Source organism: Pteronotus mesoamericanus, unplaced genomic scaffold, assembly GCF_021234165.1.
Source record: "Pteronotus mesoamericanus isolate MK-2021 breed Mesoamerican mustached bat unplaced genomic scaffold, CSHL_Meso_final contig_347, whole genome shotgun sequence".
In the NCBI taxonomy this organism is placed as follows: domain Eukaryota; kingdom Metazoa; phylum Chordata; class Mammalia; order Chiroptera; family Mormoopidae; genus Pteronotus; species Pteronotus mesoamericanus.
The window spans coordinates 12,996,802-13,011,261 of record NW_026555137.1 but is presented as its reverse complement, the minus strand read 5'-3'; the positions used below and the strand labels follow the sequence as shown (position 1 = coordinate 13,011,261).

General features: G+C 41.7%; 1 protein-coding gene across 3 annotated transcripts in view; it reads left to right on the top strand.

Annotated features, from left to right (window-relative positions):
- Nucleotides 1–14,460, top strand: part of EFCAB2 (EF-hand calcium binding domain 2) — a 216,614-nt gene that overhangs the window by 19,247 nt on the left and 182,907 nt on the right. For all 3 annotated transcript variants that reach the window (XR_008529404.1, XM_054576689.1, XM_054576688.1), the window contains exon 2: nucleotides 8,200–8,284. Coding sequence is in view for 2 of the 3 variants with exons in the window: in XM_054576689.1 (XP_054432664.1) it covers nucleotides 8,200–8,284 (85 nt within the window). In the remaining variant the exon portion in view is untranslated. The remainder of the gene's footprint in view (nucleotides 1–8,199; nucleotides 8,285–14,460) is intronic.

The following is a 14,460-nucleotide window of genomic DNA, read 5'->3' as shown; positions in this document are numbered from 1 at the left end:
ACCTCTGCCTGTGTGTTCCGTTGCCAGGGCCCCATCACGTCATCCTGATGTGATGGGGAGCTCTTAAGGGTTTCAAGCTGGAAACTGGTGTAATCAGATACGTATTTTGATGCATACTGCTTTGGGAACAATGTGAAGGACGAAGTTGAAGGTACAAGATTGCAGACAATAAGACAATTTGTATTTGCAGATTTCTGTCTTGATTGATTTCTTCCTTTTTGCCTTTAAACATTCTCAAATTTCTAAAAATTTTTCTCTTAGTCCTACCAACCTTTCATTTGTGTGCTTCCTCTTTTTCCTTGCTAAATCCTTAAAGGAGGCAGCTAGAGTAGTCCCCCTTACCTGTGGGAGATCGGTTCCCTGACCTCCATTGCACGTCTCAAACCGTGGGTATTACCACATACCTGTGTATCTTCTATATATTATGTTTTTTCTTACACATACATACCTATGATCAAGTTTTTAATGCCTTTTCTGTTTTAACCAAGCACTTAACGTTGTGGCCATAACTTTGGCAGTTTGAGGTGCAACCTCAAAACTAGCACAGACTTCTTTATCCTTTTCATAATTTAATGGGTAGAAGTTTTGTTCTTACTATAGAGCTTAGCAACATAGCATATGATTTTTTTTCTTTCTTTATTAAGCTGAGAACTTAATAAAGTTCTCATAAAAGGTGAAAGGAGAACTTTGACCTTTTCACTTAAAGCAAATGCTTTATGGCCTCTCTTTGGCACGTCTGAATTGCCGGCATCACAACTCTTGCCCTTTGAGGCCATTAGTAAGTAAGATAAGGGAGACTTGAATACGGCACCTTGGCAGTTGATCTGATAACCAAGACAGCTCTCAGTGACTAATGGGCCAGGAGCTGCAGATGCTGGACAAAGGGATGAATTATGTCCGGGGTGGGGTGGCGCGGGGTGGTGACAGATTTCATCATGATATTCAGAGCAGTGGCCAGTTTAAAACTTGTGAATTGTTTATCTCTGGAATTTTCCATTTTATATTTTTGGATGCAGTTCACTGAGGGTAACTGAAACTGGAAAGCAAAACCATGGATAAGGAGGACTACTGTGTACACAGTACCAGGTTTCAATCAGTTCAAGAAATACTGCTTCTCATTTTGTTCATTACTGCTTCACCCTTGACAGCCCAGCTTCCACCTCGTCACCCCATGTCTTCCTCAGGGCCATCTTTCATTCAAGAATTGTTTACTCAATGTTATTTGCAAGCATGGTCGTTTCTCAGATTTTGATTTGACCTATTAGTATCTGGGATCTAAGAATGGTGTCTAAGGGAATAAAGAAAATCAGTCAGTGGTGGAGAAATCAGTCAGCAAAGTCTTCAAGTATGAGCCTGTTTTAGAACTGGTGGCATAGCTCTGGCCAGGTGGCTCAGTTGATTGGAGAGTTGTCCCATACACCAAAAGGCTGTGGGTTCTATCCTCGGTCAGGGCACATACCCAGGTTATGGGTTCGATCCTCAGTTGGGGCATGTATGGGAGGCAAACGATTGATGTTGCTCCATCAATGTTTCTCTCCCCCTCTCCCTGTCCCTTTCGCTCTCTCTCAAATCAGTGACCGTGTCCTTGGGTGAGGATTAAAAAAATAAAAAGAACAGGTGGCATGAGGAGATGGCCCACAGGCAATTCTAAAGCAGAAGGCCCTCCATCTGAAGATGGATGAAAGAAGGATCTCATGGGACATTTTGCTTTGGGAGAGTCTGAGTTTGCGGGAGGTGAGCTATGTAGTAGAAATATACGATTGTCACTTCGAGGAGAAAAGGGCTGAAAGCTAGACAAATAGGTTTGGTAGCTCAAGTGTTAAGACTACTGGAGTTCGTAAATGGAGTGAAATTCAGGAAATGGCTCTCTCATAAACTGTATATTTGTTCTTGTTTATATCTTAAAAGCAAATTCTTCTGCTAAAGGAATGATAAATGTATCATGAGGATTTTAATTTATTATGACACATTACAATTTAAAATTACACAAAGATTCAATTTGACTTTTTGGTTTGGATCATAATCATATGAAAACTTCTCAAATGATTGTGTTACTAGAATTTAAAAAAGTGCTCTCTCTTGTATATTTTATACCCCCCCATTTTTATATGTTTTCTATTCAAGCTCTATGTCCCTCATTTTGGTTTTTCTATTCTATTTTTCTTTTTTCTTTTTGCTTTATTCCCCACTAAGTTGTCTTTATAAAGAATGAAAATCAACCTAATTCTGTTCATTAAAGTTTTGGGTCAATTTTTACTGTTTTTTGTTTGTTTGCTTTGTTGTTGTTGTTGTTATGAAATGTTCCCTGAAAGTGGGTAAGCAGAAATGTAATAAAATAAGGCTTGCTCGCAAACCTTAATGTCTGGTTAGAACCCTTACTCTGGTGTTATTGCGCGACCTATAATTTTTAAGACCCTGTGGTAGGAACATATTAAAAACAGTTTATAAAGCTGGCCATAGTTGGAGCAATTATCTTCATTAGGAAACAAAAATTTAGGATCCCTGAATCCTATTTTATTATGTGTCATATATTTAATGTAAAATGAGGCAATTCTTTGCATCTTTTTTTTTACAACTACTATGTATACAAGTAATATGAAACTTATAAACATAAACACTTCAGAGATTTAAAGCTTTTTAATGAAGAATTATAGATATATCAATTTTGAAAATCAAGTCAGTTATGTATATTTATTTATTTATAATCTAAGAAACTTTTTAAAAAACAGTGAGAAGCAGAGTCATGTAGTTTAGAAGAATAGAGTCTTTGAAGCCATGCAGACTTGGGCTTGAATCTTCAATATGCCTTTTACTAGTTATTTGTTCTCAAGTCATTTATTTAACTTTTTAGGCTTCAATAACCTATCTGTTAGGTAAGGATAGGATATTAATGCCTGATCCAGATAATTTTTGTGAGAAATAATAAGAGGAACTCACGTCTAATGAGCACTCCTGTGTGCCATGGTCTCTGCACACAGCGCTCCCTTAGCCCTCTCAGCAGCCTTGGAAAGCAGCTGTCACCATCATCGTCATTATCACCGTCACCGTCATCGCCCCAGCTTTGCAGAAGAGGAAACTGAGCCCTAGGGAGGTTTGCCAATTTGCTGAAACTAGTAAGAGCTTCAGGATCAAGCCAATTTTGCCTGAGTCCAGAACTTGAGATTTTAAATATTCGATAGAATTATGTATATAAAACACTTAACCTGGCATATACTACATGCATAAATTGTCTTTGTTCAAACCTGTTCCCCACACCCATCATGGAGCTAATATGCCCATCTTTCTTTCACATTTTAGGATACAATGTAAAGTCAATCTCCAAACAAATTCCCAATTTGACATAATACAAGTAACTTATGTTTTTGAGTGCTTACTATGTGCCAAGCATGTTCCATATGATATTCAGTGCCCGGTATGGCCCTAAGGATTAGGTAGCCACCATCAGCTCCATTTTATAGATCGGGGACTGTGGCTCAGGGAGGATAAATAACTTGCACGAGGTCACGTGCCACCTGGCAGAGCTGGGATCCGAGCAGTGAGTCCAGAGCATATGCACTACCTTGTTCACAAGTGTTTTGAAGAGCACAGGGCCTAGTGTACAGTTGGTACTCAACAAATATTTGTTAACTGAGTGAGCTAATGAATAAAGTAATGAAGGAAACAAATGTGGCTTTTCTCCTACCCTTCTTACTGTAGGCCTTCAGTTAGTAACAAACTTATTTTGGTAGCACTGTCTCAGATTATCTGAACTATATCGTCCCTATCACTGTCTTCATTCTTTCCCGTTAAGAATTATGTAACTGCTGTATTTAAGGTCTCAAATGCGGCTAAACGAGGTGGCGTGTGTCTGTTATCACAGGACTTGGGAGAACGAGGCTAGGAACTTGCTTGAGCCACAGTGTGCAATGCTTATTGTTCAACATCTGTTTGGTTTATTTATTTATTTATTTATTTAAATTTTTAAAATTGAATTTATTGGGATTACATTGGTTAATAAAATTATCTAGGTTACAATTCTATAATACATTATTTATATATTGTATTGTACGTTCACCACCCAAAATCAAGTCTGCTTTCTTCACATTTATCTGCCATTTACCCTCTTCTACCTGCCCAACTCCCTCTGGTAATCTCCGTGCTGTTGTCTGTGTCTATGAGTTTTGTGGTTTTTTTTGCTTAATCCCTTCACCTATTTCACACAGTCCCCCAGACCCCCGCCCCCGACAGCTGTGGGGCTGTTCTCTGTACCTTTGAGTCTGTTTCTACTTTGTTTATTTTGTTCAGTAGTTTCCACATATCAGTAAAATCATATGGTATTTGTCTTTCTCTGACTGGCTTGTTCCACGTAGCATGATACCCTCTCGAACTTTACTGAGCACTCAGTACCCACCCATGTTTGCTCTGTGCTAAAGGCCTGGGGATTCAGCAGCGATGAGAGGAGACGAGGCCTCTGACTCCGCTGAGTGTGCTGTGTAACGGCGTGGAGGCGGCGAGCGGCGGGGCAGGGACAGCGCCGTGGGGAGCGCCGCGCGGTGGGGTGCGCTCGCCCTTCTGCCCTTCTCGGAGCGCTGGGGGTCTCCTGCGGCCCTTCGCCTGCAGCTGCGTTACTCCCGGAGCAGGAGGGTGAGCTTCCGGCTTATAAGTCTAACCAGATAGACACTCCCTACTTTATAGATCTTGACTTGTTATCTGTTGCCCTTGGGATAAAATCCAAATTCCTTTCCTGTGTCTTACAAACACAGACCCTTAATGACCTCCAGACGGCTCCCGCCTTTCCTCTCTCATAGCTGCTTCCCATCAGAAGGCAGAGAGGGAGCAAAAACTTGCACTTTTCCTTATGCTTTTTAGTTTTTATTTTGTCCCAAAACTGCATTGTATTACAATTTTACTTTTTATTATTTTGAACCATTTTTTAAGGGAGAGAAAAAAATGGATCAAGTTAATATAAAGGATATCGTAAAATACTGCTAAGATTCTTGTTTTATCAGTCTTATACATATTACACAGCATATTTTAAAACATGTAAGATAGTCTGAAATAAGGCATGTATTGCAGTGGTTTTGTTATAAAAATGTGCTTGTTAACTAGTATTTCTGGTATTATTTCACCATCTGACCCTCTTGGAAAGTGCTTGTTTCCACATGTGGTCATTTCATTTGTTGCTAATGGGCACTCTATAAAAAGTAACATTTTCTAGAACACCTGCTGAACATGATATTTCTGTGAAAAAAAATGTATTATTGCTAATATTTTTCTCCAAGCTTGCCAAAATTGCATATACCTTACTGAAAACCTATATACTAATTTTAGCTTTATTTAATTTTTTAGATACTATTTCTGATTTTGAATTGGATGTTACTATGGATTAGATAGAATTACTTGGATTATCAACCAGACTGTTTCTCATATATGTTAAGGTTACAGTTCAAACAAGTTCTGTAGCAATAAATTGATTATATCCAGAGGACAATTATGAATTATGGCTTTATTTACATTTCTATTAACATGACTATTCAAGAGTTAAGTATAAATAAAACTTTTTGTCTGATGAAGGGGAACTGAGTATGGATCTTTAAAAAACATTTTTAAGACCTCAGTAAACACATTTTTCATTTGTGGTGTCCCTAGTCAATACAGTGCTTTTTAAAAACAAAAGTGATTAGTCTTTACAGTAGAGAACAATAAACCAAACCCTCATCCGTGACCACATAGTCATGTTTCAGAGGGAATTTTTTTCACTAGTTGGAAGGGCTAAATGACATCTAAATTCTCTTTCAGCTCTAAATTCTGTGGTTTTTAATTGATTTTGATTTCTCTACTAACCTAAATATGTCATCAGCCAAACACTTCATGGAAGTTTCTCAAAATTTGTATAAAATCTTAATCTGTCATGTGTTAATAATTAAGGAGACAGAATGGACTACAGTTCGTGCTGTTAGTGGCAAAGCGGCACCAGAATGTTACTACTGACGACTGGGCCTCAGTTCAGCAACCTCAGTACTTAACTAAGGCTCAAATACAAGCAAAAGTTTATATAGAAAGTCACAGAGGTAGAAGTGAGCCATGGAAGAAGTGAACAGACGACACATAACGTAGAAAATAGAGGTGGTGAGCAAACGTATGGGTCAGTATTCAGACTCATTTGTAATCAGAGAAGTGTAGATTTAAATGACATTTATTTTTACTTGTTAAATTAGCAAAGGTTGTTCACTGTCATGTCATTTATAATAAAAAAATAATATCAATAATTGTGACACGTTCTTTTGGTACTATTAAAAAGAGAGGTTATGTAGATTATGTTGCAACCTGAAAAAATATAATACTTGAGTGACGTAATTAGGAGTCCTAGTTTTTAAATTACTTAGGTGGGGCAGTGGCTGAGAGAGAGCGGGATCCCTCAAGTGAGAAAAGCCTGGGTTCGGTCCAGCTCTACCACTCAGTAATTCTGTGGTCCTGGGCCAATGTACAAACCTTTTTGAACTTCGGTGGTTTTTTTCCCTTCTCCTAAAAACGAGATGCCTCTTTGGTTGTAAATGTAGGCAGAGCATCTGACACAGAACCTGACACAGTGTTCATTCAGTGAGTTTTTGTTGAATGAATGAATGTGGTTATTACGGGCTACATATAAAAGATTGTATATGAAGAAAGATTAGAGGAAAATACAGCAAAATGAAAATGCTTATGTTAGGGTAAAGGGAATATAAGTTAATTGACATTTCTCCCGTTTTCTATAATTTGATCGTATTATAGTTGTAATTAAAAGAATTATCTAAATTCATACTTAATCTTTCTCTTTTGTGTGTCCTATTATACTTACTATTTGAAAAACAAGTCTTCGGACTTGATTGATTTTTAAAAATTCAAATACCTTTGAGTCAACCTCAACCCTTTTCTTCCGCTCTACACCTCATATCAAACCTATCAGCAAGTCTTGTTGGCTCTGCCCTTTAGAATATATATCAGGAATTCCGTCGTTGGTCACCACCTCCACTGTTACCGTCCTGACTCAAGCCACACCAGTCTCTCAGCTGGGACGCTGCAGTCGCCTCTTAACTGGCCTCATTGACTCCATCATCATTCCTTCCCAGCACATCTCAAGACAGCAGCCAAGGCGGGTACAGCCCAGGCCACGTCGCATTACTGCTTCGAGCCGCGCAGTGGTTTCTCATCCCACTGGAAGTGAAAGACAAAACCCTAACGCGGCCTGCAGAACTCTTACAGAACCTGGCCTCCGTCCCCAAGCTCACACTTTCTGACCTTGTTTCTTACCATTCTGCTTTTCTCTTCTGCTTACAAACTCTTTCTGCAGACATTGAAAAGGCTGGCTCTTTCCCCTCCTGCAGGCCTGCGCGGGTGTTGCCTCACCGAGAAGCAGGCCTTCCCGCCCACCACCAGGCCGCCCTTCTCCCCACCGACACCCTGGCGCTCTTCCTGCCCTTCTCTGCCCGGTTCCTTCCAGCACCAACCATCCCACTTACTCTGTATGTTCTACCAAACATGTATAAGCTCATGTATGTACCCCAGTGAAAAATCCCATGGAGGCAGGGATTTTCATCTATTTTGCTCCTTGCTATAACCTTAGGACCTAGAGTAGCATCTGGCACATAGTAGGACTTCAATAAATATTTATTAAATACATAATTTTTAATTGTTTCCTATAAGTAAGTCTTCATCTCAAAATCAGTTTGAAAGCTCTTTGAGGGAGTGTCTGTCACATGTTGCTTTTGTTTGCTTCCCAGCCCCCAACTTCAGCCCTCCTCACGTGTAGAAAAAAGCAGGGCAGGTGGGCACACTAGTGCGCCATGACCAATATCTTCGGCACTGGACTCTCCGCGCCCCTTAGGCTGGGACTCGGCCCAGGCTGCTTGAGGCAAGGATAGGCCGTGCGAGGAACATTCTGCCTCTTGCCCTGGGTGGTAGCTCCATGGCCGAGTGTCGTGTGGAAACTCACGCAGCTGTGTGTTTAAGGCAGCGCACCTTCGGTGCTAACTCGTATGTGTGTTATGTCTCAGTGACAAGGTTTAAAAAAGTCTGTTCTACTCTTCGATACCGCCAGAGGAAGTTAAACATACTAAATGCTACATTAAGATGATTAGGAAAGAGTTCGCATGTTCTTCCTTATTGAGAATTTCTAGTTTATTGAAATTTTTGTGTTGAATTCAAAATTAAAGTAAAATAATTTTTATTTATCTTTTGCAGAACTGGTAATAGCAGAACTTCACAAAAAAATCAAAGACGCTTTTGAAGTGTTTGATCATGAGATGAATAATACGGTGGATGTGAGGTTTGGAAATATTTTCTTTGTTCATATTCTAAATTACTGATATAACTCATAAATAGGAGAGGGCTCTTTTGTCTTCTTTTTACATTCCTCAGATTTATCATGCTATTTAAACTATTTTGTTGTGCCCTGTAAAAGGTATTTTGGCTAACTATTGCTTCATATCGATACTGTGTCTTACTCTTTATAGTCTGGTGAAAAGAACATATCGACATTGCCTCTTCCAACCTGCAGGCTGCCAGTTCTGTGAGTCAGATAAACTCTACTGTAGTTGTAGTGTTAGACCCAAAATTTGTGTTTAGTAAATTTTTGTTGAGTGAATGAACAGATTTTTCTTTGAAAATAAATTGTTATGTGTTATCAAGCCGTGAGTGGGATATTACACAGAAAGATTAATAATGCTTAAGCAATCTTACACTTCCCAAGTAAAACAATGAAAAGAACGAAAACAAAGGAATGTGAAATAATGAGAGAAAGACATGAATACTGGTAAATCTAGAATGGAGGACAGGAAACGAAGAATAGTTTGAGACAAAAAACAAAACAAAAAAAAGACAAAAGGTCACCATGTCACCATTTTTTCCCCCTTCCCTTCCCTCTGCTTTGCACGTGTGGAAGGTGTCATGGGCATTTTAGCACAGTAGGTAGAGGGGAGGTCTGGTACCGGGGCTGCCTGGCAGCTGGTGGGCTTGTCATCGCTGCGCAAAGCATTGCGGAGCAAGCCCTGCTGCTTTCCACCTGTCCCCGCGGGCAGCCTTGGGGTCTGGAATCGAACTGCCTGGGTTCCAGTCCTGGCCTTGTGGCTGTGAGGAGCCTGTTTGTTCCCTCTGTGCCCAAGCTTCCATGTTCGCCTCACAGGATGGTGAGGATAAGTAGTTCTCACAGAGTGGCTTGGAGACCTCTTGTGTTCCAAGGATGCTTCCAGGGGTCTGTGAAGTCTAAACTATTTTTATGATAAGTCAAGACAGTATTTTCTATTTTCATTCTCATTTTTTCCACAAGTGCATATTGGAGTTTTTAAAAACCTACATGATATGTGATATTGCAACATATTGAATGCAGAATCAGACAGGAGAATCCAGCTGTCTTCTGTTAAGCCAGACATGAAAGAGATTTACAAACATGTAAAACATATTAATAACCTTAATATATTGAATTAACCTCCCATCAATGGATATTTAGGTTGTTTCCAGGCTTTTCCTATAATAGCCCATATTGCAGAGAATATCTTAGTTTGCATGCTATTTTGCAAAAGTGAGAATTTTTCTCTAGAATAAATTCTTGGAACTATGTCAAAGTACATGAAGATTTTTTGGTAGGTGTTGCTATCTTGAAAATATAGTCTCTCACTTCATTATTTGAGCGTGCCTCTTTCCCCACTCCCTCTTAAACAAACTTTAAAAGTCAAACTTCAGGAATTTTGCCAATCTGATATGTGAGAAATAGAAACTTATGTTAATTTTCATTTTTGTAATTATGTATATTGTTTCATATATCTAAAAGTGATTTGTATTTCCTTTTGTTTGACTAGGCAGCTTATGCTCTTTCCCCATTTTCCCCATTGAATTATTTATCTTTTTATATGTTAAAGATCTTAGCCTTAGTCTGTGAAAAAAATGTACGCCATCTGTTTTTTGACTGTTTTTACTTTCTGACATTCAGAAATTTAAAAAAATAGTCAAATTACACATTTCTTGAGTATGGATTTAATTTTTAGAAACACACAAAAGTCATTAGAGTAATTTTAATAGAATAAATGTAAGTTACCCTGAATCACAAAGGGCGTGGGGCCGGGAATCCCAGCAAACTGTGTCCCAGGATGTATAGATGGGAGCTGGTTGATAAGAAGGGTGTTGTGACACAAGAATAGCACTTGATTCAGGCTACTTTGTTGAGGATCCTTAACTGGCTGTTGTGACAAAGAAGAGCCTTTCTGTATTCTATGTCTGTGGAGGCCGACTTTGATTGACTCCGCACTGTAAGTATCTGTCTGTTGTACTTGTATTGTCTTGATCAGGTACAAAATTTGCCGAACGGCCACAGCGCTTTGGAGCCAGAGGCTGGGATCGGCAGTCTCAGGGAGCGTACTTCTCGGGGCCTCTGGGCATATAGCTCCTGGGGCCTCTGGGTGTGTGTCCTCTGTGGCTTCCCAGTTCCCACTCCTGCAACTTCAACCTGCTCTCCTTGATGCAGGGAGTAAAATGTTGGATTCACTTGAAAAGTGTCAGTCAAGTGTGGAAGACTCATGCAAATGCATAGTACAGAACAGTTCATGGAAGTGCCTTCATTAGTTTTGAAAGGGATATAAAGACGGGATATAAACCCAAAAAACATTGCCATGTGCCCGGATGGCCACATGCATATTTGTAAATCTAGTTCCCTCTCGTTTATTTTGTTGGCGGGGCTCTCTAAGGTGGCGTGGGACCAAACACTCTTAAGTTTTCTCAGTTAATGCTAGTGTGTTATAAGGCTGTGGTTGGAAATGTGATATAAGAAGTAATTATTCACTATACGCCACCTGCGTGACTATGGTATTAAGTCACTGGGTGCTGGAGTTTGTCACAGCGCTGCCCATTCCCCTCACAGAGTGGCGTCACTGAATTTTCTCCACAGGAAGCCACGGAAGGGTTGGGGGCCCCGAACACCTTGCTGAGCTGTGTGCTAGGCTGAAGTTGGTTGATGGGGGGCCTGCTCACGGGGGCTGCTGGGGATAGAAGAAGAGCCATCATTGCCTTGCTCCTCCTGGCAAGCAGGACATGGCGAGCGTCTCCCTTTGCAACTTCCTCTGCAGATCTGAAGCGCTGGATGTCAGATGCATGTGTAGTCACTAACGAAGACCAGGAGCTGTTCGAAATCGCTCCAGGTTTACTTGGGCGGAGGGCAGTGAGAAAGGGCAGTGTAGGGGGCAGTAGCTAGAGGTTCCACCGTGCACACAGAGCGCGTAAGTCCATCACCACACAATCAGTTGTAGCAACGGAATTCCATGTTCCCTATGTTCTGGGCACAGAGGTGACAGCAACTTTATCCATTTCACCTGCAGAGATAGTGAGGCAAGCTGTCTAAATCTGTTCTTGCCCTGGGGAGGTAGGAAAGACAGGACTGGGGTGGGCGCTATGCAAATGGCCATGAAAGGGAAGGATCTGGTTTCACCAGCAGGGTCCCCAGGAGCAGAGGACCCACTGTTTCTGTCTCTGAAGGACTCAGCAGTGAAGTGTCCGAGGCCTGAGTGTCCGAGGCCCCTCTGGAGACGGGGCCGGGAGCCAGCTGTGCGGCTGTGGCTCAGGCTCGCTGTGGTCAAGTGGAAGGTGCGGTGGGCCCCTGGCAGCTAGCCCGGGGCCTTCTTCTCTTTCGCTTTTTGAGTTACTGAGAGATGCCACTCAGGCGTCTACTTTTTTCTGAGAACTACTCATGCGTTTGAAAAAGAATTTCCAGCCTTCCACGGAACGCTCGTTTTAGGTCCTCTCTCCTTTGCTCGCCTAACTCTAAGAGTATTTCTGTGTTTAACCAAAAGCTTATATTTCTTATCTCTCCTAAGATACAAAAACAAAATGGATGTACTATTTAGGTTCTGTAACGTGTAGCAGGGCGTCCAACCTGCGGCCCGTGGGCTGCGTGCGGCCCTGGGTGGCTATGAATGCGGCCCAACACAAAATTATACATTCCTTAAAATGTTATGAGATTTTTGTTGTTGTTGTTTTCATTAGTGTTTGTGTATTTAATGTGTGGCCCAAGACAACTCTTATTCTTCCAGTGTGGCCCAGAGACGCCCAAAGGTTGGACACTCCTGGTACAGCACGGCCTCTGGCTTACAGACAGTGTCAATTATATCAGCAGGCAGTATGTGGTTAGTTGTGTGGAGTTACTAGGAAATGAATGTGTAAAGGTGGGTTAAGGGCCAGTCAGAGATTGATCTTGTTTCCTGCCCTAAGGAGCCTAGATTTTCTTATGTAGGCAATACAAATCTGCAAATACAGAGAAGTGAGAAGACTAGATTTGGTTTCTAGAGGGAAAACCCGACCTATAGAATGGTAGCTAAGTTGGCGTGTGGACTAAAGCAGTGTGGTTCCTCTTTCAAGGTGCTCCTAAAACAACCAACCAACCACACACATGGAAAAACAAGCGAAGACTTAAGCAGGGACTTGAAGAACAAACTCCAGTGCACCAACTCCAACAAGTAGTGGCTACAAACAAGGAGATGGAGCAAAAGGAATTCCTGTCCTCTGCTCCGGGGCATCTTAGTCAGCGCTTGGGAAAACACCTGGGTAACTGCGGCCTGTGCAGGGGCCTCACAGAGCCGCCCCGCAAGCCCCGCTCCCCGAGGGCCGCAGGCAGACAGCAGCACGGAGCTGCCCGACCCCAGGGCCTGGGGGCGCTCCTGGGCCCGCCGCCTGCAGCCAGGCGGACACAGCGGGCTGGCGAGGACGGGGAGGCCGCCTTAGCGCATCCTCACGAGCAGCGACCCTTTCAGGCCTAAGCGGCCTTCGACACTCACCCTGACCTCTGTGTCCTGCGTCATCCCGTCCCCTCACTGAGGCGGTGACCAGGGGACGCCGAGCAGCCCCAGCTGGGGGAGCGCACGAATAATCTCATGGAAAGGCCTGCGTTGTGACTCGAAAATGTTCCATTCCGGAAACAAAACTACGAAACACTCCTGCCTAATAACCCCCACCCCACAGCTAATGCCCTATCTTCGTCTTTCTCTTCATAGCCAGCATCTTAATAAAAAAAGAGTTTGCTTTTATTGATAACCTTCACTATGTTGATACCATATGATTTCACTCATATGTGGAATCTAATAAACAAATCGTGAGGTCACAAGTAAAATAGAGACAGACTCATAGAGGGAGAGCAGGCTGACAGCTAAGGGGGGAAGGGCAGGGGTGGAGGGACTGAGCAAAAAAGAAAAAGGACTCACGGACTCGGGCAGCAGTGTGGTGATTGTGGGAGGTGGGTGGAGGTGGAAGAGGGTATAAAGGGGACAAAGGGTAATAGAAAAATACAATAAAAAATAAACTATTAAAAAAATAACATGCAGCTTATAATTTGCATTCCCTTTCCCAACCCCAGCCCCATTTGAACTGTTTTTCCTCAGGTCACTAGTCATCTCTTTCCCTGTTTCCCAGGACATCACCTTACTTTTGTTGTCATCAGACATCTTCAGCTTTTCCTTCTTAGCTCTTTTTGGGGATAATTATCCCTTTATTTGGCTTTTTAATACCCACCAGAGCTTTGCCTCCATCCCTCTTTTCACTTTACGTCCTTTCCTTGGAGGTCTCATCCATACCCAAATCTGGAGCTTGACCTAGAAAACATAAAATCTTATAAGTGTTAAAAAATATGTGGGTAAATTTCTTTAAGCCATTACTGTAAAATTTAACCTTTTCACCGTTGTTAAAAACATTTTATTTTGTAATTAATTTTAGAGTTACAGACATGCAAGAAATAATGCAGAGGGTCGCTGTGCATCCTTTGCCGAGCTTTCCCTCATGGTCACACCCCATAGTGCTGGTATCTAAGGATCATACTGGACTTTTACCAGCTTGTCCGCTAATCTCCCTTCTGTCTTCCAGGATCCAACTCAGAATCCTATTGCTGCATTTTGTTTTCTTGTCTCTTTAGTCCTCCAACCTGTGACAGTTCTTCAATGACCTTGATACTATTGAACCATCCTTGTAGAATGTCCCTCATGTTGGGTTTGTCAGATGTGTTCTTATGCATAGACTGAGGGAGTGCATTTTTGGCAAGAATATCACAGAAGTGATTGTGTATTCTTCTCAGGGCATCATGGCGGGTACTTGATACTGCTATATTTCACTCCGGATGATGCGATCTTGCTCACTTGGTTAAGTTCCCCACTACATACAGTTGGTATTTTTCCCTTTGTAACTAGTAAATATCTTGGGGGAGATACTTCAAGACTATGCAGATATCCTCTTTCTCCTCAGACCCTTTGCCCGCTAATTTTAGCATCCATTGGTTGATTTACCTGTAAGAATGATTACCATAGTATTTGCTAAGCAGTGTCTCCGCCTTGTTTTTAAGAAAGAAACTCCAGGGCAGCGAGCTTTTTGTTTGGGTGAGCAGCCATTTGGCAGTGCTGAGTTTGGAATTATGTAAACCTTTCACAACAATGAAAAATGCTATAGTCAATTAACTTAGTAAACATTTATTTAATCCTT